This window comes from Marmota flaviventris, chromosome 6 (assembly GCF_047511675.1).
Source record: "Marmota flaviventris isolate mMarFla1 chromosome 6, mMarFla1.hap1, whole genome shotgun sequence".
Lineage (NCBI taxonomy): Eukaryota > Metazoa > Chordata > Mammalia > Rodentia > Sciuridae > Marmota > Marmota flaviventris.
Genome location: NC_092503.1, coordinates 88,646,516 through 88,671,497, shown reverse-complemented (window position 1 = coordinate 88,671,497; position 24,982 = coordinate 88,646,516). Strand labels below are relative to the sequence as shown.

The window sequence follows — 24,982 nt, the reverse complement described above, 5'->3', positions numbered from 1 at the left end:
GGGGGTGGGGGGCGGCTCTGCCCCTCAGCAGGCCGCTGGGCCTGCTCTGTCTTCGGTCCCAGTTCCCTCTACTATGCCGGCGCAGGGGGAGGGGGCGGCTCAGCCTCTCAGCAGGCGACTGCTCCTCTTCTGCCGGTGGGTCGCAGGCCCGCCTACCTTGCAGGAGTGATTGGAAGCTCTGTCCCGCCCTGGGCCACTGGGCCTTTTCTGTCGGTGGTCACCCTTCCCCTACCTGGCAGGCGAGGGGGGTGGGGGGCGGCTCTGCCCCTCAGCAGGCCGCTGGGCCTGCTCTGTCTTTGTTCCCAGTTCCCTCTACTATGCCGGCGCAGGGGGAGGGGGCGGCTCAGCCTCTCAGCAGGCGGCTGCTCCTCTTCTGCCAGTGGGTCGCAGGCCCGCCTACCTTGCAGGAGTGATTGGAAGCTCTGTCCCGACGCGGGCCACTGGGCCTTTTCTGTCGGTGGTCACCCTTCCCCTACCTGGCAGGCGAGGGGCGTGGGGGGCGGCTCTGCCCCTCAGCAGGCCGCTGGGCCTGCTCTGTCTTTGGTCCCAGTTCCCTCTACTATGCCGGCACAGGGGGAGGGGGCGGCTCAGCCTCTCAGCAGGCGACTGCTCCTCTTCTGCCGGTGGGTCGCAGGCCCGCCTACCTTGCAGGAGTGATTGGAAGCTCTGTCCCGCCCTGGGCCACTGGGCCTTTTCTGTTGGTGGTCACCCTTCCCCTACCTGGCAGGCGAGGGGGGTGGGGGGCGGCTCTGCCCCTCAGCAGGCCGCTGGGCCTGCTCTGTCTTCGGTCCCAGTTCCCTCTACTATGCCGGCGCAGGGGGAGGGGGCGGCTCAGCCTCTCAGCAGGCGACTGCTCCTCTTCTGCCGGTGGGTCGCAGGCCCGCCTACCTTGCAGGAGTGATTGGAAGCTCTGTCCCGCCCTGGGCCACTGGGCCTTTTCTGTCGGTGGTCACCCTTCCCCTACCTGGCAGGCGAGGGGGGTGGGGGGCGGCTCTGCCCCTCAGCAGGCCGCTGGGCCTGCTCTGTCTTCGGTCCCAGTTCCCTCTACTATGCCGGCGCAGGGGGAGGGGGCGGCTCAGCCTCTCAGCAGGCGACTGCTCCTCTTCTGCCGGTGGGTCGCAGGCCCGCCTACCTTGCAGGAGTGATTGGAAGCTCTGTCCCGCCCTGGGCCACTGGGCCTTTTCTGTCGGTGGTCACCCTTCCCCTACCTGGCAGGCGAGGGGGGTGGGGGGCGGCTCTGCCCCTCAGCAGGCCACTGGGCCTGCTCTGTCTTTGGTCCCAGTTCCCTCTACTATGCTGGCGCAGGGGGAGGGGGCGGCTCAGCCTCTCAGCAGGCGGCTGCTCCTCTTCTGCCAGTGGGTCGCAGGCCCGCCTACCTTGCAGGAGTGATTGGAAGCTCTGTCCCGACGCGGGCCACTGGGCCTTTTCTGTCGGTGGTCACCCTTCCCCTACCTGGCAGGCGAGGGGGGTGGGGGGCAGCTCTGCCCCTCAGCAGGCCGCTGGGCCTGCTCTGTCTTCGGTCCCAGTTCCCTCTACTATGCCGGCGCAGGGGGAGGGGGCGGCTCAGCCTCTCAGCAGGCGACTGCTCCTCTTCTGCCGGTGGGTCGCAGGCCCGCCTACCTTGCAGGAGTGATTGGAAGCTCTGTCCCGCCCTGGGCCACTGGGCCTTTTCTGTCGGTGGTCACCCTTCCCCTACCTGGCAGGCGAGGGGGGTGGGGGGCGGCTCTGCCCCTCAGCAGGCCGCTGGGCCTGCTCTGTCTTCGGTCCCAGTTCCCTCTACTATGCTGGCGCAGGGGGAGGGGGCGGCTCAGCCTCTCAGCAGGCGGCTGCTCCTCTTCTGCCAGTGGGTCGCAGGCCCGCCTACCTTGCAGGAGTGATTGGAAGCTCTGTCCCGACGCGGGCCACTGGGCCTTTTCTGTCGGTGGTCACCCTTCCCCTACCTGGCAGGCGAGGGGGGTGGGGGGCAGCTCTGCCCCTCAGCAGGCCGCTGGGCCTGCTCTGTCTTCGGTCCCAGTTCCCTCTACTATGCCGGCGCAGGGGGAGGGGGCGGCTCAGCCTCTCAGCAGGCGACTGCTCCTCTTCTGCCGGTGGGTCGCAGGCCCGCCTACCTTGCAGGAGTGATTGGAAGCTCTGTCCCGCCCTGGGCCACTGGGCCTTTTCTGTTGGTGGTCACCCTTCCCCTACCTGGCAGGCGAGGGGGGTGGGGGGCGGCTCTGCCCCTCAGCAGGCCGCTGGGCCTGCTCTGTCTTTGTTCCCAGTTCCCTCTACTATGCCGGCGCAGGGGGAGGGGGCGGCTCAGCCTCTCAGCAGGCGGCTGCTCCTCTTCTGCCAGTGGGTCGCAGGCCCGCCTACCTTGCAGGAGTGATTGGAAGCTCTGTCCCGACGCGGGCCACTGGGCCTTTTCTGTCGGTGGTCACCCTTCCCCTACCTGGCAGGCGAGGGGCGTGGGGGGCGGCTCTGCCCCTCAGCAGGCCGCTGGGCCTGCTCTGTCTTTGGTCCCAGTTCCCTCTACTATGCCGGCACAGGGGGAGGGGGCGGCTCAGCCTCTCAGCAGGCGACTGCTCCTCTTCTGCCGGTGGGTCGCAGGCCCGCCTACCTTGCAGGAGTGATTGGAAGCTCTGTCCCGCCCTGGGCCACTGGGCCTTTTCTGTCGGTGGTCACCCTTCCCCTACCTGGCAGGCGAGGGGGGTGGGGGGCGGCTCTGCCCCTCAGCAGGCCGCTGGGCCTGCTCTGTCTTCGGTCCCAGTTCCCTCTACTATGCCGGCGCAGGGGGAGGGGGCGGCTCAGCCTCTCAGCAGGCGACTGCTCCTCTTCTGCCGGTGGGTCGCAGGCCCGCCTACCTTGCAGGAGTGATTGGAAGCTCTGTCCCGCCCTGGGCCACTGGGCCTTTTCTGTCGGTGGTCACCCTTCCCCTACCTGGCAGGCGAGGGGGGTGGGGGGCGGCTCTGCCCCTCAGCAGGCCGCTGGGCCTGCTCTGTCTTCGGTCCCAGTTCCCTCTACTATGCCGGCGCAGGGGGAGGGGGCGGCTCAGCCTCTCAGCAGGCGACTGCTCCTCTTCTGCCGGTGGGTCGCAGGCCCGCCTACCTTGCAGGAGTGATTGGAAGCTCTGTCCCGCCCTGGGCCACTGGGCCTTTTCTGTCGGTGGTCACCCTTCCCCTACCTGGCAGGCGAGGGGGGTGGGGGGCGGCTCTGCCCCTCAGCAGGCCACTGGGCCTGCTCTGTCTTTGGTCCCAGTTCCCTCTACTATGCTGGCGCAGGGGGAGGGGGCGGCTCAGCCTCTCAGCAGGCGGCTGCTCCTCTTCTGCCAGTGGGTCGCAGGCCCGCCTACCTTGCAGGAGTGATTGGAAGCTCTGTCCCGACGCGGGCCACTGGGCCTTTTCTGTCGGTGGTCACCCTTCCCCTACCTGGCAGGCGAGGGGGGTGGGGGGCAGCTCTGCCCCTCAGCAGGCCGCTGGGCCTGCTCTGTCTTCGGTCCCAGTTCCCTCTACTATGCCGGCGCAGGGGGAGGGGGCGGCTCAGCCTCTCAGCAGGCGACTGCTCCTCTTCTGCCGGTGGGTCGCAGGCCCGCCTACCTTGCAGGAGTGATTGGAAGCTCTGTCCCGCCCTGGGCCACTGGGCCTTTTCTGTCGGTGGTCACCCTTCCCCTACCTGGCAGGCGAGGGGGGTGGGGGGCGGCTCTGCCCCTCAGCAGGCCGCTGGGCCTGCTCTGTCTTTGGTCCCAGTTCCCTCTACTATGCTGGCGCAGGGGGAGGGGGCGGCTCAGCCTCTCAGCAGGCGGCTGCTCCTCTTCTGCCAGTGGGTCGCAGGCCCGCCTACCTTGCAGGAGTGATTGGAAGCTCTGTCCCGACGCGGGCCACTGGGCCTTTTCTGTCGGTGGTCACCCTTCCCCTACCTGGCAGGCGAGGGGCGTGGGGGGCGGCTCTGCCCCTCAGCAGGCCGCTGGGCCTGCTCTGTCTTTGGTCCCAGTTCCCTCTACTATGCCGGCACAGGGGGAGGGGGCGGCTCAGCCTCTCAGCAGGCGACTGCTCCTCTTCTGCCGGTGGGTCGCAGGCCCGCCTACCTTGCAGGAGTGATTGGAAGCTCTGTCCCGCCCTGGGCCACTGGGCCTTTTCTGTCGGTGGTCACCCTTCCCCTACCTGGCAGGCGAGGGGGGTGGGGGGCGGCTCTGCCCCTCAGCAGGCCACTGGGCCTGCTCTGTCTTTGGTCCCAGTTCCCTCTACTATCGTGTTTTTTTGCATGCTCATTTGGAAATGCAATGAATAAAATGTAGAAGATTTCCCTATCTCAAAAATAATTTGCAAAACAGCTGCTCCCATTCTGCAAGATTGTTTGCCAAAACACAACAATGCTGAGCATGTTCTTCCCCTTAAGGAAAATCTGCTCATGATCCAGCAAACTGCTCTTCCAGCTCTGGGGATTTTAATAAAAATTTGATAGGCTCTGTCAACTTCTAAAGCCATCAGCTCCCTACATGGAGGGAAAAAAAAGATAGTGTCATCTGTGACAGCCAAGTACTGGTGGATTTTACATTTGATATTGTTTTTTAGAGATCCACGTTGAAAATGCATAGTTGTGTAGCCTTACATTACCACACTTGGTCTCAGCTGTTGGAGATTGATGCCATGCCTCCCAGCAACCAATTCTGGTGTTCACTTCTCCAAATTGTTGATCCAAAAAGAACGCCATTTGCTAGCAAAATAGTCTATTTTTCCTTTCATATATCAAATAATAACTTTATTTTAATATTCACAGTCCAGAAAGAACAAAAAACCTTTATCCAAAATCAAATATTCAGGGTCTTTCCAAGCAGCTAGGTAAGCCCAACAAGAACACATAAAACGAAGGCTTGATTGGAAACACTGCAGGCAATACTTCTGGTCCCAGAAGAGTTAAAGATACACCAAGTCCTAACTTCCTCCCTCTCCCTCTTTGTTGCCCAGGAGCCACTGTCTTTGGGGAGCATCATGAGCTTGGGCAGAGGCTAGGTGCTTTCAGATCTTGGTTTGATTAAACAGAGCCCCAAAACTTACCTGGGTCCTCCCCTTCCCTTTCACAACTGATAAAATGTTTTCTTGAAATAAGTCAGAGGTTGAACTTTGGGCCACCCTTTGGTTTCATTTTAAGTTAGTACAACGTTCATAGGCCATATTTTATATTTTAACTTGCTGGGGTTGCCACAACAAAATGTCACAAACTGAGTATCCTGAACAGCAGAAATGCATTGTCTCATAGTTCTGGAGGCCATGAGTCCAAGATGAAGGTCCTGGTAGGGCTGTGCTCTCTCTGAAGGCACCAGGGAGGGGTAAGTTCCAGACTTATCTGTCTCCTAGCTTCTGGTAGTTCTTTGGCCATCTTCATGTGGCATTCTCCCTGTGTGCACATGTCTCTGTGTCCAAATTTCCCTTTCTATAAGGATGTAGTCATATAGGAATAGGAATCCTCCCTACTCTCATTATAGGCTCATCTTAACTAGTTAGATTTGCCATCATACCATTGCCAAAAACAGTTCACATTCCAAAATGTTGGGATTGGGACTCAAACATTTGAATGGAGCTAGGGGTCATCCAGTTCAACCCATAACAGATAACTTCTTGGTGTATTTTGTTTGTTTGTTTTTAACCTTGTGTCTCTTCATGCCAGAGATATTACAGCAAATTCCCCAAGGGCTTAGCTGGGTTATTTTTAATGACCCCATGTTGTGGAAGGGAGGACATGTCATTGGTTTCTTTCACTAGTGGAGCCATAGAAAATTGATATTTCAGTTTTGAGGACCTACAAAAATGGCTGTCTCTTATACTTCAACAAGTACATGTCTGGGCACATTCTCTCCTTTCCAAAGAATACACTCTTCAACACAGAGTAGTTCAAGTCCTTCCACTTGCTTGACCATAAGTTTCAAAGTTCTGTTCACCATTTCCCCAAAGAGAACAAAAGACAGTTCTGATGTCCCATAATTCTTGAGATGAGCAGGCAGATTCCCACCTTCACACCATGATCTCTCATCACTTTGTATCAAGAACTTTTAATAAACACATTCAAAACTGTGCAACTATTTATTTTTGAAGGCTCACAAGAATTTTGATAATGGCAACAAGGCCTAAAATAATCAAAATAGTATCTGAAATAGAACTGTAGTTCCAAAGACACAAAGGCTGTCTAATATTCTGTAAAGCCTGGTTATTTTCTGATGCCATTGACTTAGAGAAGGTGGAGAAAAGAATCACATGTGTCAGTGAGCAAATGGTACTGAAGTTCAAGTTTTAATCTCCCTCATTTGTTAATTCAGAAGTGGAGAGTAGCACCAGAGGCCCCTGAGGACTTTTGATTGGTTGGATTTCCTGGCCTAACTATTGAGTAAAGCAACTATAGTGTACTCTAATACACAATAGATGGCCCTGTTGTTTTTCTAGGTATAATAACCTCCAGAAAATCAAGATTCTAGAACGGTGAATCCTAGAGAAAAATGAGAGGCCATCTATCATAAGAATAATAATAATATCAATTATAAACTACTATTTCTTACAGGAGTAGAATGTGAATGAAATGGAAGGTACATATAAGGTCTCAAAAATACAGCAATAGTGATCTGAACTGGTGACTACATTTTTGTTGTTTAAACATTTCTCTACATTTATCTATCTATACTTTTAGTTTTTCTAGCAAATCATGTATCTTTAATCAGAAAATAAAGGGAAACCATGTGTATTAGAATTATTGACTTATTTACTAAACAACAATTTATTGAATGCTTTCTTTTTGCTAGTTACTTAACAAGGCATGGATGATTCAATTCTAGGTCTCCATGGAGCCTAAATTCTAGTGCAAGAGTTTAAAAAAAAAAAAAAACAACTTTAAACAAACACAATTTTTTAAAAAAAGCATTATGAGAGGAAAATACAATGTTCAGTGAGAGGGTATGAGAAAGAGATTTATCTGGAAGACTAAGAAGACTAGGAAAAGCACTTTCCAATAGTTGATACTGGAGGGAGGACTGGGTGTTGGACAGAAGAAGAAGAAAAGCCATAGAGTAGTGATCCAGAGGCTGAGATGGAAGGATCTTGGTCCATGTGAGAAGCTGCAAGAAGAACATTATAGCTGGAGCCTCAGAGGGAGAAGAATGGCCCAGATGGTGCTGGAGGGTGTTTGGTGCCTCTGTTAAGGCTTTGAAAGAAGTCAGAACATCTAGTAAATTTATCTGTCTGACCGTATGTGGAGAATGTATGTGTCAGGGGATCCAGAATGAATTGCAGAAGGCCAATTGGGGACCCAGTACCATGATCCTGGTGAGACATGATGGTGATCTGCCTGGGATGAAGGCAAATAGCCTAGAGTAGAAATTTGGGGAGTGTCAAGGAGACTACATGAGAAGTAAGTAAGGGGTCGTGTTAGGAATGACACCCTGATTAAAGGAAGAAGAATCCTATGGAAGGGGGAAGGTGAGTGCAGGTTGTCTTGCTTTCCTTGATTTCTTTCAACTGTAAAATAAAATTTCTTGCTCATTTAAAAAGAGAAAATGCAGAATTAAATTGGGAAAGAGTAATTATCATTCTCCCACTTCTGGATTAACCAGTGTTAACCAGTGTTAACAGTATGATGTAACTCTCTTCTCTTTTTTATCTTATATGTGTATTTGTTGCATATTTTTACTTCAGTTTTGAATTTGTTAACTGAATTGCTTCTAGAATTTACAAGTGAATACCGCAAGCAGGAAATTAGATATACAGACTTAAAATTCAGACAGAAGCTGCATGATGGGTATATAAACTTGTTTTTGTGTAAATGATGCCTGGACCATGGGGATAGATAAGAGTGCTTGAGAGAAAGTGTTGAGTCACATAAGAAAAGAGTCTGAACAGCCAGTTTGCAGTTAAAAGAAGGGGGAAAAAAGAGGTGAGAGAGAAAGAGAGAAAGTGGCAGATGCAGCTAAGAGGTCATCAATGCAGAGAAAGCCTTGCCAACAGTAGAGCTGCTTCAGTGGATTGGCTGGAACCAAAGTCACATTACTATGAGGTTCGGCGAAAATTGGGGATGAGTAAGTGGTATCAGAGCCAAGTGATCTCACCTGAAAAAGTTAAAGAAGCAAGGAAGTGGTTAAGAATTTTACAGTAGAGGTGAAAGGCCAGACTCAGCCTGATTTCAACTCCACTTACACAAAGGGAAACTTTAAAGTGCTAAAGTGAGAGAGAGAGAACAAAGATACACTTGGCCCTCCTTACCTGTCTGTTCCACATCTGAGGATTCAACCAAACATGGGTGGAAAATATTTGTAAAACATTACCTCTTTTTTTAATAAAAAATTTATTTGCTTTAGTTATACATTATAGTAGAATGCATTTATGCACTTTGATATAGCATACATAGATGAGATTTAATTTCTCATTTTTCTGAGTGTACATGATGCAGAATCATGTTGGTCATGTAGTCACATATATACATACAGTAATAATATCTGTTTCATTCTACTATCTTTCCTATCCCCACATCCCCTCCCTTCCTCTCCCTTCACTTCCCTCTACCTAATCTAAGGTAATGTTATTCTTCCCTAGTGCCCCTGCCTTATTGTGAATTACCATCCACATATTAGAGAAAACATTCGACCTTTGGTTTTGTGGGATTGGCTTATTTCACTTAGCATGATATTCTCCAACTCCAAACATTTACTGGCAAATGCCATAATTTCACTCTTCTTTAAAGCTGAGTAATATTCCATTGAGTATATATACCATATTTTCTTTATTCGTTCATCTATTGAGGGACACCTAGATTGGTTCCATAGGCTAGCTATTGTGAATTGAGCTGCTGTAAACATTGATGTGGCTGCATCACTATAGTATGCTGATTTTTAAGTCCTTTGGGTATAAACCAAGGAGTGGGATAGCTGGGTCAAATGGTGGTTCGATTCCCAGTTTTCTGAGGAATCTCCATACTGTTTTCCATAGTGGTTGTACCAATTTGCAGTCCCACCAGCAATCCTTGCCACATCCTTGCCTACATTTATTGTTGCCTGTATTCTTGATGATTGCCATTCTTACAGGAGTGAGATGAAATTTTAGAGTAGTTTTGATTTGCATTTCTCTAATTGCTAGAGATGTTGAACAATTTTTCATATATTTGTTGATCAATTGTATTTTTTCTTCTGTGAAGTGTCTGTTCAGTTCCTTAGTTCATTTATTGATGGGTTATTTGTTTTTTTGGTGTTAAGTTTTTTGAATTCTTTATATATATCCTAGAGATTAATGCTTTATTGGAGGTTCATGTGGTAAAGTTTTTCTCCCAATCTGTAGGCTCTCTCCATATGTTATTTATTGTTTTCTTTGTTGAGAAGAAGCTTTTTAATTTGAATCCATCCCATTTATTGATTCTTGATTTTACTTCTTGCATTTTAGGAGTCTTGTTAAGGAAATCAGATCCTAGGCTGACATGCTGCAGATTTAGGTCTATATTTTCTACTATTAGGCACAGGGTCTCTGTTCTAGTGCCTAAATCTTTGATCCATATTGAGTTGATTTTTGTGCAGGGTGAAAGACAGAGGTTTAATTTCATTTTGCTACATAAGGATTTCTAGTTTTCCCAGCATCATTTGTTGAATAGGCTATCTTTTCCCCAGTGAATGTTTTTGGCACTCTTGTCTAGTATGAGTTAACTGTATTTATGTGGGTTATCTCTGTGTCCTCTATTCTCTACCATTGGTCTACAAGTCTATTTTGGTGCCAATACCATGCCAGTTTTGTTAATATAGCTCTGTAGTGTAGTTTAAGGTCTGGTGTTGTGATGCCTCCTGCTTCACTTTTCTTGCTAAGGATTGCTTTAGCTATTCTGGGTCTCCTATTTTTCCAAATAAATTTCATGATTGTTTTTTTGTTTCCATGAAAAATTTCATTAGGATTTTAATAGGAATTGCATTAAATCTGTTTAATGCTTTTGGTAGTGTGGCACCACGATCAAGTGGGATTCATCCCAGGGATGCAGGGTTGGTTCAACAAAGGGAAATCAATAAATGTAATTCATCATATTAATAGGCTTAAAAACAAGAATCATATGATCATCTCAGTAGATGCAGAAAAAGCTCCTGCCCTCCCACAGAGGCTGAGAAACTGGACTCCATCTTTCTTGGTGATTACCTTTCAAAAGAATTGCTCCAGTCCTTGAGAAAGACATTCTAGGGTCATTTAGCCAAAGAGAAGCTTTTTAAAAGATTTACATCTCAAAAAGGTAGGAAATGGATTTACTAGCACAAGTTTTCTAAATTAAGTGCTTAAGGGAGATCAGGGCCTAGAGTCAAAAATAAGTCTATCTAAAGTGTACTTCAGGTTATAGGAACATTAAGGCCATCTTGGTCAGTGGGCACAGACAACATTTATTGGCCTTTTGAAAGAAGGGTTCAAGAATGAAGAGGAAAGCATAGCTTAAGGGAAATGTGTACCCAAGAGACTATGTATTTGGTGTTAAGTTTGGAAAAGAGAAAATAGGTAGACAAAGAGATATTAAAGAATTTTGCCAATTTACTTAATTTTAACAAATTTGCCAATTTCATCTAATGGGAATAGGTAACATTAATGAGGAAAAAGTCTAAAAAAAGGCAAAGGGCATGTGATTCATAGGAGTTATAGAGGGACAGCTTATTAGCCAAGGTCAAATGCATGGGTTTGTAGATTTGGTGGCAGGAATTTGAAGTACTGCCTGAGAATTTGTATATTTTTTTTCAGTGTGATAATGGGAAAAGTTATCTGCCCAGTGAAATGGAATCAAATTAGTGGTCTGGGGACCACAGAAGCGGAAAACTCAGTCATAGGTAGGGCCAGTGGAAACTTCTAGGTGTGAATGTGGAAAATTGAGGCTTTGCCCTACTAGGTATATGGAGTTTCTCAAAAGCCATTTCCTGAAGATGTCACAGAGAAGACAGATGGGGCCTCCAACATATGAGCTATTTAACGGAATATCTAACAGGACTATTTAACAAAAGCTGAGAAAGACAAAGATGTCTGCCAAAGCCACATAATATCCATAAAAAGCTGACCCAGTACTAGTAACTGACTGTGCTTTCAAAACTAAATGCATTAAAATTAAGTGGACTTTTGTTTTATTTTTTACCTAGGGAAATGGTGAACTTGGAGCTGGTGACCCTAAAGGAGAAAAGGTAATAAGATTTTTCAATGTGAATTAAAAGGCCCGGTGTTTTGTACCAACCCTGTCTCCCCACCGCGGCAGTCAGGTCCCCTTAGCAGTAAGCAAGAGCTTCACCTGCCTCTTGACCAGGCAGCTCCTCAGTAAGAACTGCCCAGCAGAAGTTGGCTACAAGAAATGGGACAGATGAAGGGAAAAAGCTATAATGAGTTAAAATAAATTAGAACACAAGATTTGACTTATCATTAGATTTGGGTGAATAGTAGAGGTAGCAAAAAACAGTCCAAAGACCCCTCAGGTGAAATGCCTCAGTCTCAGGCTCCATCCTGTGTGTTTGTAAGCACCAAACAAAGACTGGAACATTTTTGTGGGAACATTTTTTGGTGGGGTTTTAATCTGTACAGCAGAGTTTTAAACAAATAATTATCTCAAAAACAATTTTAAAATAACAGTGCTGATAAATTTCCATTGCATTTAATTATCATCATTCATTAGTTTAATTTTATTAGCTGTGAAGATGACAGATTCACTTTTCTACTAGAAAAGATGTTTCACTCCTGTTTGACTCTAAAATTGCCATGACCTTGGATTCAGTGTGAATGTGCCATTGTCAGAGAAAACAAGAAACCAGCACATTAAATCTACTGAGATGAGTAGAAGGTGGCATGTGAGTGCCACCTTCATTCATTCACCCAGTAAAAACTGTCTTGATTGAGGGCAGGGTATTTCAACATGAATCCAAGAAAATATGACCTCTATGCATTATAAATTCCTGCAACCAGACTTTTAAAAACTCATGCATCCCTCACCAGAAAATACTGCTAACAGAGAGTCTCAACAGAAACTAGGAGCTTCTTTTAGATTGGCCATTGAAAATGAAATTTTCTGCAAAATAATTAAATAAATAAAACCTTGACATTCTGAAAGGAATTTTAAAAAAATGATTATATAGCAGTGCAATTCACTATGGGTCTTGGATTTTACTGCTAGTACATTAGCATTATTTCCTGTAACCCAATAGCTTACAGAAACCATAACCCACCATAACAAACACATTACATTTTAAGCAATTACTACTGGACACATGCAGGCTAAGGGGCAGGGGAGAAAGACATGAAGCTTGTCACATATAACAGCTGAGCAAAGGAGAGCATTGTGACACTTTTAAAGCACTTAAATGATGATTCATTCCTTGAAACAAAACAGCTGGCTTCTGTTTTGCTATATTCATTAGGAAACATATGTTACTTAGGAATTCATAAGACCTCACTGATGAGAAATTTGATTCTGCAAAACAGGTGTATTTCAAACTCTAAGGACCTTTTCTATTGCTCAAAATCTTTTCTAATTGCTTCAGAATCTTAAGTGGAATTAGACAAAGCCAGTGGCATAACTGTTCCCTCTTCCCACCCAAATAAATAACTTAGAAGAGTCTACAGGGAACTTGATGCAGTATCTAATATAAGTGTACATATGAAAAGATTTTTAAATTGTAATTAACAGGGAAAAGCCTCTGCCCATAAGTAATACATAAAATAAATTAAAAGTCATAAGTATCACAGTTGCTAAGAGTGAAATCAACTCTACTTATTCACATTCAATTCTTCTCTATTCTGGAAAAATATGTTCTTTTTTAAAATTGCAGTGTTGCTCATGGGTCACCACAGTGAAATTTTAGAACTTCTCTAGTTACTCTCCTGGGTCTTTTGCTTTATGCCTGTGGTGGCCCTAGTGGTCCTGATTCCTGGCTGCACATTAGAATGACCTGGAGAGCTTTTAGGAAATACCTGCTCCAGCCCTGTCCTTAGAGACTTTGCATTGGGGTAAGACTGATAGCTTTATCATTTAAAAGTGCTTCAGATAATTCTCACATGCAGCCAGGGATGAGAGCCACTGAGTACTGGAAAGAGCATGAGCTCTGGGATCAAAAGTAAGTCATGGCATTAACAATTGCACCACCTTGGGAATGCCACTTGATTTCTGTAAACATCAGTTTCCTCCATTTAGCTATCAGAGTTCATGGGAGGATTAAAAGCAAATGAGATGAACTTACCAAAAAGCACAATTCCAGACACACATGAAGCCCCCATAAAAATTTGTTCTTTTCTCTTAAACCTTCTTCCCTCTATTGAGGTCTCTTTTAGTTCTTTTTGGCATTAATTGTTACCATCTTTGGTGGCTTGTCTTGCTCCTCTTTGCGTCTCCCACCACAATTTCAACAGAGAATGGACTCAACTTGTGTTGTAGAATAAAAGATTTAACCAGAGTATCTTAAACACATAAATGACTTATCATGGCTATATTACGTGCCACTTCTTGATGCACTGACCACAAAGTAGAGTTACACAAACAGCCTACTCTTCAGAACCCAACATCAAAAAGAGGCGCCAGACAAGCACAATCAGCATTAGAATGTACGTACATATCACTTCCAGTTTAGCAGCCACTCCCTGTATCAAACATAGTAAGATAGGGAGAACCAGCAGGAAAAACAATTTGGTTTTGACAGTAAATGGCAATGGAGGCCATGCATCCACAGGACCAGTCTACTAGAATTGAAATAATAACTTCTGCTATGTAGCTTGCCTTAGGCTGAAGGGGTATGATGAAGGGATCATGTATAAGCAGATAGCTTAAGGAGAAATGCTGCTTTCTAGAAACAGTGGGAAAGGTAGCAGAATAAGGACTCCTAAGAAAATAGCCAGTGTTTTTTTTTTCTGTTGTTTTCTTTTTTGAGCAGACTATCAGGGGGACAAGATGGAATCTCAACAGCTCATAGCCTTTTAAATAACACAAAAGTATCAAACTGAAGGAGGATCTTTGCTGATGTTCAGTAAATTCATCACTTATCTTTCAACTCCTATCCATATTAATAAATCATTGAAAATTCATTCTAAATATGAAATGCAACCCCATGTTTATCTGAGATTTGGGTATAAACACTTTTGTTTGCAGAATTTTAAATGAAGGACAATGTCCTAAGGATTGCTCCAAGCCCAGCCTCACACAGGGGCTGTGCATGGGGACAGACCACACCCTGTTCTGTTCTTGCTATTTCATTGAAACACTATTTTATATTTGTTCCAATATATAACATCTCTGAATATAATTACTCTTATTCTTCTGCCAACACTTTTCTACCCTCCTTTGATTTTTTGAGCTGAGGTGATTTTTATAAGTAATTTCTAGGTCATTTCCCCACTTTCTCCTTTTATTTCATTAGGTGGGTCTAATTACTAATCTCATTTTTTCTTCACACTTATATACTGGGGATTTTAGCACCTACCTGATGGGTGACATGAAGGTCATTCTAATGCCTATTCATGTCAGTTGTTTATTTCTTCTTTCAATCCTCAACAATGGATGCCTTAAAATATTCACCAACTTCTTTCCTCACTTTGGTTACAATTTACTGTCTCTAAAACAAAATATTTCTATAATGTGTAAGTATAAACTGAGGATATACTAAGTGTTTAGAGACTAGAAGGAAAAATGTTTTTGTATTTTTCTCTGTATTAAGACAAAAACATCTACCTAGCACACTAAATTCTAACTTACATGGGTATAACTTCAAAGAACACATTAAATATTTAAAAATGTGAGTAAATCTAGAGAAGAAATAAGCCATAGCTATACAGGTGGTGTGTGACATAGCAAGAACTATACAGTTGGTGTGTAGATGACCACACTTTGGGAAACCCTGCTGTAAATATACATAGTAACAGGTCCATGAATTGACTATTTTTCCATTTGGTATGTTGGCTTTCCCAAACAGGGCTCTGATGATACTGACGGGAAGACTGGTCATACGAAAAATTAATACTGAGATATAAAATTTTCAATAGAAACTTACAAAACACATTTCATAAACCTAGAAGACTGATTAATGAAAATACAATCATGATTATCCATTCTACAAAATGCCAAAAGATGGATTGTGATAGAAACTATAGAAATAAGTCCAAGATTTGAGAACTGTGATAAATTTGCAGTTGAAGTACTTTGGAGTAGGCAGTTGTTAAAGGTTTCAAAATTAAAAGAGAGAGGTACCCCCATACACAAGGGGGCAGGTTGAAGATGTTCACTTCCTCCTTGGTCATGACAGAGGAAAGCTGAGTGCCCATTAGTGGGGTTGGGATAAGGCTGGCCATCAGCGCATCAGCATGCCATGCAAATTATACCACGAATGAGCAAGATCACACGTATCAACACAGACGGACACTCAAAAACCATTGGGGAAAAAAAGCCACAAATCACTATATATATATTGATTGAATTTGTTTTATATAACAAGAGAAAAAAACATTGGCTATAATGCATTGTTTATGATTCCACATAATGCAGTAAAAAGTACAAACATATGGACTGAAAGATAAATGCCAAATTCATAAAAGTGGCTCCCTCTGGGATAGAGAGGGAAATACAAAGAATTTCATCTTTGATGGTAAAGTTTTTAATTACTTTCATTCTAAGAGCCTAGTATATGAAGGCATGGCTCTATGTTTTCTGTGTATGTGTGTGTGTGTATGTGTGAAGCTAAAACAAAAATACAACAATGGCAAAAAGGACATATACCTGGAAATGCAGAAATGTAATGGTGAATATCATTGTACAAAAATCCTTCTGAGGTACAAAAAAAATCAGAATTTCATATCTTGTAACAGCTATGTTTAAGAATTAGGTGGTATTCAGAGATCTTGGTAAACTCTGGGAGGCACACAATGCTGAAATTTCTCTGAAGGCCGATTAGTGATATAATTCCTTTCCATAAGTGTTATCTCTCAAATTGTATTTTCTGGAAATACTCTTTATATGTCACATACAAATCCCTCTTCAAGATTTTTGACCAGAACATCCTAGACATTTCTAAGCTGCTGCAGTCACCATACAGATGAGAATGCCTTCTTTGTCCACAGCCAAGCATCTAAGAAGCAGTATAAATGCTGGGGACAACAGAGGGACTCAGTTTTCTTCTCAAGACTCCTGTCTCCCCCTATTCCCCACCCCCCACCTATGAAAAAACAGAAGTGTCTGGAATAAAATGATTCTGGACAACTGTGTCTTTTAAAGGACCTGATAACTAAGTCACAAAAATATTTTACTTTTTGATACACAAGAAAAAGGTGAATTTTTTCTCCTCTCAATGTTGCTTCCTTTAAAAAATAATTAACATTTTTTCACATTAATTTAAATATCATAATGAAATGTTATTGATCTCTGAATGATCTAAAGGTATTATAAAGTGCCTGCAAACACACTCAGGCAAATAGCCTAACCAGATTTAGCATTTCACCTTATCCCTTGGACTGTAATAGATAAATTCTACAGTTAGTGGAAGCAAGCAAGATCACACTCTAGTCCTGACAGTCAAAGGGTACCGCTCTACTCTCATGCAAAATCTCTCTTCTGCTTTTTCCTTCAAAGGGTGAAACAGGACTGCCAGGATTTCCAGGGTCTGTTGGCCCTAAAGGACAAAAAGGAGAACCTGTAAGTATTTTAGCGTGGAGGGCAAAGTAAGAATAACAACAACAACAACAAAAAGAATTAAAATATTTTTCCAGACCAGCCCCAATTTTCATATATTCTGGTTTGACCCTGCCATAGTGAACAACAGTAGATCAACTCTTTAAGTAAGTATATACTATGCAGGCACTAAGTTCTTTCATGAATTAACTCATTTTATCCATTAAAAAATTCCATGAGATAGGTTATTATTACTTCATTCTTCAGGTGAGGAAAATGAGGCACAGAGAGGTTAAGCGATTTTACCACAGTCACAGTATTGGAGCCATAAATCACACATAGGTGAGCCAAACTCGGGTTTAAAATCACTAAGTTGCCCTGATGTAACTTACCATGATAGCTGAAATTAATAACAAAGACAGATACTAGTTTATATAAAAAGTTAGAAACATTTATCTATCTGATCAAACAAATGTTCTCAGTATACCTTCTGAAGTTATTTTTTGCAAGATCAAAGGAACTTCCCCAAGCCACTTTTCAATATTGCTGTGGCCAGTTTCTATTAAAACTTAGCTCTTTCGGTGGGGAATTAAAAAACAAAAACACAAAACCTACTATATCACTGTTGTAGTTTGGATGTGAGGTGTCCCCCAAAAGCTCATGTGTGAGACAATGAGAGAAGGTTCAGAGGGGAAATGATTGGGTTGTCATTTCTGCATTTCCAGGTATATATCTCCTTAACCCAATCAGTGAATTAATCACCTGAAGGGATTAATTGAGTGGTGATTGAAGGCAGGTGGGGTGTGGCTGGAGAAGTTAGGGCATTGGGGGCATAGCTTTGGGGTATATATTTGTATCTGGCAAGTGGAGTCTCTCTCTGCTTCCTGATTATCAAGATGTTTAGTCTCACCTCAAGCCCTGAAGAATGGAGTCTGCTGTCTATGGATTGAGATCTCTGAAAACCGTGAGCACTCAAACTTTTCCTCCTCTACAGTTGTTCTGATCTGGTTCTTAAGTCACAGCAGTGAAAAACTTAAGTAAAACAATCATTTATATTCAAGTAGGACCATCTAAACAGATTAGAGAAAACCTAGTCACAGGATGAGGAGGGGGAGGGGGGGAGAGGAGAAAAGAAAAGAAAATTTATGGTATTTATATTTTAAAAAAAAAAAGGAGCCTTCAAGAATCAGCAAGAATCAGGCTTAGCCTATACTTCATCTTTGATTTTTAAAAAATGCAACACATCTTTTTCAATCATTTTTACTCATTTCCTTGACAGAGCAAATTAGGAATATTGGTTGATCATGGGATAAAAAATGAAAAGGTTACTAATAATTCCTACATGAAAAAAGGGAACAGTATGTAGTAAAGGTATTTAATGTTAGGAAGTCGATTTGACTTATGCTTAAGCTCAGCATTTAGGTATCTTTAGCAATAGCGGTAACTTATCCCAGGCAACTTTACGTCAGCACTGTACCTACGAATCTTAGTTATCCTACCCCAGGGGTCATGCTAGCCCTTAGTGCCAAGACCAAGGCTCCCTAATGCAGAACAGGACCTGACAGCCTTTAATATTCCTCCCACAAGTGCAGCCTGTGGACGCCACCCCTTCCCTCTGCCAGCTAACTCTCTCCTGATACTCCACACTTGAAGGTTCTCCTACCTGCTTCTCCAGGTCACCATTCTCTCTCCTTCAGGCCTAAATACTAACTTCACTTTCTCTTAATTCCTGTGTGTATCAAGGAGGACCTGGCAGTAAGATTGACTAAAATTCCATTGGAAAAGCAGAGAATTATAGAGCATAATAGAGAAATTTTCAGTGAGTTAAAGCAGTGCTTCTCACACAGGAATATATGATTGAATCCTGCTGTTCTAATTTAATGGGTCTGGGGTGAAGCCCAAGAGCCTACATCTCTCACAATTTCCTAGATGATGGTGGTGCTGTTGGTTCAAGGACCCACTTTGAGAAGCAAGGGTTGGAGAATTTCATGGTTTCTGGGGTGATAGGCCTTTCCCTCTTTGGGGATTCCCTCTAGCTTCCTGTCCCATCACTAGTGTTCAAGGCAAGCCCCTGCCCCACTGGGACTGCTTTAGTCTACCTTATCCAGGAAGAGGCCTCTTTTCCTTCTAACTCTTCTCCTTGCCACTTCCCTCTTAATGCCTTAGGCATCTGCCACCTCTGTTTATCTTGTTGGCTTTCCTCTCTTGCCCACACATAAAATACCACAAATTTTACATTATTCTGCAGAGCAGTTTAGTTCTTTGTGGTATCAATCTTTCTATTCCAGAATTAGAGCTGGACTTGACTTTGCATAATAACCAGAAGGTTCAATCAGAACAGTAGTCATCATCCAAAGTTGAATTCTGAACCACTCATCTGGAATGGCAACTGTCAATGGCAATTTGTTCCTCCCTACTGGACATTCAGAAAGTGACTAGAAGTGCAACATATTGGAGCTAAAATATGCAAAAGAGATCATCTAGTTGAAACCCATGATTTTATAGAAAAAGGGAGATTCTAAACATTTAAGTGATTTGCTCTGGATAGTAGTAGTTGGAGCTAGGACTACTAAATATCAAGTCTCCACATAACCAATTTATTGGGTTTTTTCCTTTCAAAAGCTATTTTATCAATGTGGATTTTGAGCTTGACAGTGACTCTAAACAAGCAAGGACGTGAGCATAAACAAGCACTGACATAAGCAGTGTGACTCCTTGATAATATCTAATTAACTTTATGTCAAATCTTTAAAAATTAACTTGATTTTTAGAATGAAATCCAAAAAGCAAGAATATAAATAAAGCCCTGTGAATGTATAGAAATTAACCAATAATAGAAGATTTCATTATGTTAGGTAGATGTGTGGTTTATTAGTCAGTGGAGTCTTGGTTATGCTAAGTAACAAATTAATCCTGAAATTTCTGTGGCTTTAGCGCAAGGAAAGTTCTCTATTGCTCCTGCCTAAAATGGTTCAGTAGGAGGGGTAGGTGTTATGTTTCACTCTGTGTTCAGTTACCAGGCTATACCATCATATAGCTCTGTCTTCTGTCACATACAATCTTCTTAGTCACCATTGCTGGGGAAGTGTGTCTGGAGGGTTATTAAATGGGTTCTCACTGCCTTGTTAATGATACATGTCATTTTGGTTACATTTCGTTGCTAGAATTAGCTACATGGCTTCATGAAACTGCAAGGGAGCTGGGGAACATGGGAGAAGATGAACTCCTAGCCCCAAACACACAGGACACAAGATGAAAGGCTCATTTAGTACTTGCTTATCTCCAAAGAGTGATTAGTTAAAAATCAAAATAGCAATCCCTGAGCATTGGGGATTGAATCCAGGTTGAACCCACAGGCACTCTACCTCTAAGCACCTAGATAGCCACCCTACCACCACCAGCTTTTTTTTTTTTTTTTTTAACTTTGGGACAGGGTCATGCCAAATTGCCCAAGTTGGCCTTAGACTTGTAAGCTTTCTGCCTTAGCTTCCTGAGGGGCTGGGATTATGGGCATGTGCCACCACATCTTGCTCCTAAGAGAACTTTTGAGAGTAGTAATATCTCCCAAAATGGTTCTTACATTTTTCTCCAAAGGCACACCCCCAAAGACCCTCTCTTCATCAAAGTTCCACCTCCTGCAGTTTCCACCACTTCCCAGTCGTCTATTCAGCTAGGCACCCATCAATGGATTGATCCCTTGATGAGGTTAGAACTCTCATGATCCAATCACTTTCCAGCCCTGCCTCTGACCATTGCTGCAATGGGGACCAAATCTTTAACACACGAGCCTTTGGAAAACATCCAAAATCCAAACCAACATAGTAATTTACTCAATTCAAATAATATGACGCAGAATAAACAAGTGAAGATTGGAGCTGAAGTGTGGCTGACTGAGTTTAAATCCTGAACCATCTTTTGGTAGCTCTGTGACCTTGGAGAAATTATTTAACTTCTCTGTGCCAGTGTTTCTTCATCTGTAAATGAGTCTACTAATAGCACTTACCTGAGTGAAACACCTGAGGATTAACTATGTGAATATATATAAAGTGATTACAATAGTGCTTGATACATTATAAGAACTCAATAAATGTTAGTTACTATTGTTATATCTGCATTAAGTTCACTTATTTAATAAATGTGTTTGGATCCCAGTAATGTAAAGGTCTAAGATGTGAGACACCAGAGGTGCTATGAGTATCAAGATGAATTGTATCTCTACACTCAAAGAGGTATAGCCAAGATAAACTAGGAAACATTAAGTAAAATGAATGAATGCTAATGTAGGGAATAGAGGGAGCTATGACAACTCAAAATTACTGGACCTTCGCAAGTCTCTTTCCCCATCCTTGAAATGGGACAATAATTCTTTTGCACAGCATAGCTATGAAGATAAAATGAGATCACATACTTGTAACTCTGAGAACAGAAACTAGTAGGGGAGCCTGTGTGTGCACGTGTGTCTCTATGGGTTAACCTGGGTAGCAGTAATCACAACTCAGTGACTGGGGGAGAGTGTTGGTTAACAAGGGGCAGCCTCCAAAGCTTCTGTCACTCCCCAAGCTCTACATACTTTAACCAAGAACTGTTATCAGTTCCACACCCTATTATTTACCTCCTAATTAACCCTTTTGAGTTATTTTCATTATAGTAAAAATGAAAACTGGAAAAGTATTTTTAATGATTTTGTGTATTTCAAGCACAGCTAAAGAGTTGGAAGCATTCTCAGGAATGTCCTTCCCTGGCCATCTTGTTGCTGTCACAGGCTTCTGTCCCCAGTTGCATATGTGTGTGATCCCTCTTCTTCACCAGGCACCAGAAAGCTTTGTCCCTGGGCAGCATTTCAACTTGTTAGCCACAGGGGATTCTCTAAATAGTGTTAGAATGATGAACTCCAGTGTTCCTTTGAGAATGTGGAGGAGCTTGTAAATTAATTCTCCTAGGCTCCCTCTCAGCTGCAGAGGCAGACTGTGTGCAGTAGAGGTGTGAGTCTGGCCTGCAGGCTCTATCCACTCCCAGCTTTGGAGGGTTTATTTCTAAAAGTGTTTTTAATTGATTCTGCTTTCTACCCATCTCCCTAGGGGGAACCCTTTGTAAAAGGTGAAAAGGGAGACCAAGTAAGTAGATGTTTTATCACCCTCTGGGGTTTACTACTTCATTGATTTCTCTCTCCAATTTCTGTTATGTTTACTTGAGAGTCTAATAGATTTGATAAAATAAGCTTCCAGAGCATTTTTACTTTTCCTTCTGTGATTTTGGACTTTATATTAAACCTTGTTAAGTGCTGTCATGGGATAATACTTTACCATTTGGTTTGGGTTAGATATGTTTCCTCTAACCTTCCACTACTAGTGATGGGACAAAAGTGTTACAAAAGACATCAAATTAAGATAGGGAAACTACAAAATTAAAGTAGAAGATAGTTTTTTTCAAAAATTCTGTTAATGATACAAATTGGATACAAATCCAACAGATTAATAAGTCATGGAAAAATAAAGCAAACATTATAGCCAGTATTGTCCCCCTTAGTATAATTGTAATTTTTCTGTTTTTAAAATTAAATACCTGGATAGTTCCTGATTGCAGAATCACCAGCACATATCACCCTAACATCTATTCTCCTCCATATCATCTGAAGAGTTAATTTTTAGGGAAGCGAGTTTAGTTGGTAGCAAATCATAATAATGAGAAGTAGAGAATGCAGGAGGATTTCAAAGATGGCATTGGAGTGAAAATAAAACTATTGTTAAAAAAAGAAAATAAGAGTTGTTGTTCATTAGGATTAAGTGTTTTGAACCTGTTGTAGAATGAACCCTCCTTGGTTTCATCACATCTTCCATAAATTCCCCCTTTATTGTGTGTTAATTAATGGAAATTCAATTAAACTGTCAGATGTCCCGGCCCATCTGAATTTTCATGTTACCCATATGATGATTATTTTATTTACAGGGAGAACCTGGAATAATAGGATCACAGGGAATAAAGGTAATCTCCTAGAATTTTCCAATTATGTCTACAACCTTAATAAGATGGTGAAGACTATAGTAACATTTAACTTTCCTTCCCACTCACATGTTTAGGGAGAACCTGGAGACCCTGGTCCCCCTGGTTCAATAGGAAACCCAGGACTGAAGGTATATAAGAAGTAACTGTGCTATATTAGGAAATAATCTGGAATTTGTAGCCATTCTATATTTTAAAGGGTGCTTTGGGGTGCCACTCATTTTCTTCACAGATGTTCTCAGAGACTTGATCTTGTTTCCATGGTGATTTCCCACCCCCACCCCCACTAGCTGCATTTATTACACACATAGTAACTGTGCCTTTTGGTTCACAGTAGAATTTGAAAATTATTTTTCAGAGCATATTCACCATAGCATCCCTAAAAGCTTTAAGAGTAAACAATGTCAGCTAAATCCATGACCCTGAGCTGTATTCTTAAAAGGAACAGGAGTCAGGATTCATTTCTAAACCAAAAGTATACAGCTATGAGTGCTTCAGTTTCCCATGTGTGATTCTGCAGGTGTATCCTAAGAAAGAATAGTTTTGGAGAGGTGTGGGAGAGATTAGCATGATGTGCTCCCAGCCAATGGGTAGGGCAAGTTACCCACTTATCCCCTACTGATGAAAAACAAACCCATTAAAAAAGAAAACATCTAGAAACTATCTTAGAATCTCACATCACACTTCAGTATTATACACATATGGTAGGATGATGGAAAGTCTTTCTTTTTACAGATAAAGTTTACAACATGTTTTACAAATATTCAAGTACAATCTTTCTAATTTTTAAGGAAAGGTATAGCATATATCATCTTATCTTTTAGGGTCAACAAGGACCTGCAGGTTCCATGGGACCCAGAGGACCACCAGGAGATGTTGTATGTATACTTCAGTATTTTGAAATTATGGTATGGTTTTTAAAATGTCAATGTCTGTTCCTGTAACTAAGTTACACTACATTTTCCAAAGACCTGGTTCATCTCCACCTCTGAAGGCTGGGACATTCATACACTCATGTGAGGTCCTTTGGAGGATCATTACCCTAACAAATTGGTCTTTGAAACTCAATTTAACTAAATTATCATTTGGGACATGCTTGTCAGGAGTGTACCTGTGGTCAATGAGACAGCAAATATCAAAAGTAATAAGGAAAACCAAGAGAGAAAGCAAGAATTTCCCTTATGTATGGCTTTTGATTCAAATCTCCATCTGCAGAAAACACTTAGAAAGCTTCTGTTGTTTTCTAGCAAGAGCCCTCAAAAAAAGGGAAATCTTTTGGCTGAAAGTGTATCTGTAATGCACTTGGAGGAAAACCTTCAGGCTGTCTTATAACCTTAGTATAGTGGAATGAGTCAGTCTCTCTCTCTCTCTCTCTCTCTCTCTCTCTCTCTCTCTCTCTCTCTCTCTCTCTCTTACCTACCTTCATGCTGTTTAAAGTCATTTTTCCATTGCTTCCCCCAGATTAGCTTTCTGGCCCTTAAACAAGCTTCATGGCCTTCTGACAACTTGGGAGCTGAGAGCTATACCTTTCCTTAAAAATTAGAAAGATCCACACTTAAACAGAAGGAAAAACATCTTGCTCACAACTCCTCTGTCACTAACTGACCACTATTAGTTATCTCTAGGCAACATGAAGAATCTCTCCTTTTTCCATCATCTTGGGAGCAGCCCATGACCCCTTTCTCTGTTCACCATGCTCACTGCCTGAGCCTTTGGGGGCCTATTGATCAACATTCCTATTGTAGCTTGAACTTTATACATCTAAATTCACAGAGCAAAGCTTTTTATTGCTACCCCCTACCCCTACCACCAATTAATGGACCACTACAAAGGTACCTTGTGGAAAGAAAAGAGAGAAAATGCTGGGCCACAATATGCTCAAGTGAGATTAAATGATAGTAGCAGGAGCTGAAAAGAGAATAAAATCAAAAGGAAAAGATCCACTGTTGCTAAAACACAATAAAAATTTATTTTCTTAGTCACCCTATTGTCTGGTTGAATCATGGTGTGAGGCTACCAACCACCATCCTTCTCCTCCTTCTTGGCAATAGTATGGCTGAGATATTTCAATTCTCCTTTGTTGTTGGTTCTTACCTATTACATTCCAGGGACATTCACTTGAAACAATTTACATATTTTCAACTAATGTTTTTAACCTAACAAGCCAAAATCAACCATTCCCTTGTAGATAATGTGTTAAAACTGCTCTCTTGAAAAAGATTTGCATACATAAATGTTATCATAAGAGATGTTCTCATTGTTCTTTCCCTTTAATTTTGAATTTTTTAGGGATTGCCAGGAGAACATGGTATCCCAGGAAAACAAGGCATCAAAGGAGAAAAGGTATAGCTCACATTTTATTCACTCTCTATTAAAAAGGTAAGTAGGAGGAACA

General features: G+C 43.0%; 1 protein-coding gene across 1 annotated transcript in view; it reads left to right on the top strand.

Moving 5' to 3' along the window:
• Col19a1 (collagen type XIX alpha 1 chain) overlaps nt 1-24,982 on the top strand; it is a 312,219-nt gene that overhangs the window by 223,354 nt on the left and 63,883 nt on the right. The window contains exons 17-23 of the mRNA XM_027928313.2: nt 11,096-11,137; nt 16,549-16,611; nt 21,666-21,701; nt 22,534-22,569; nt 22,665-22,718; nt 23,412-23,465; nt 24,877-24,930. Of these exons, the coding sequence (XP_027784114.2) occupies nt 11,096-11,137; nt 16,549-16,611; nt 21,666-21,701; nt 22,534-22,569; nt 22,665-22,718; nt 23,412-23,465; nt 24,877-24,930 (339 nt within the window). The remainder of the gene's footprint in view (nt 1-11,095; nt 11,138-16,548; nt 16,612-21,665; nt 21,702-22,533; nt 22,570-22,664; nt 22,719-23,411; nt 23,466-24,876; nt 24,931-24,982) is intronic.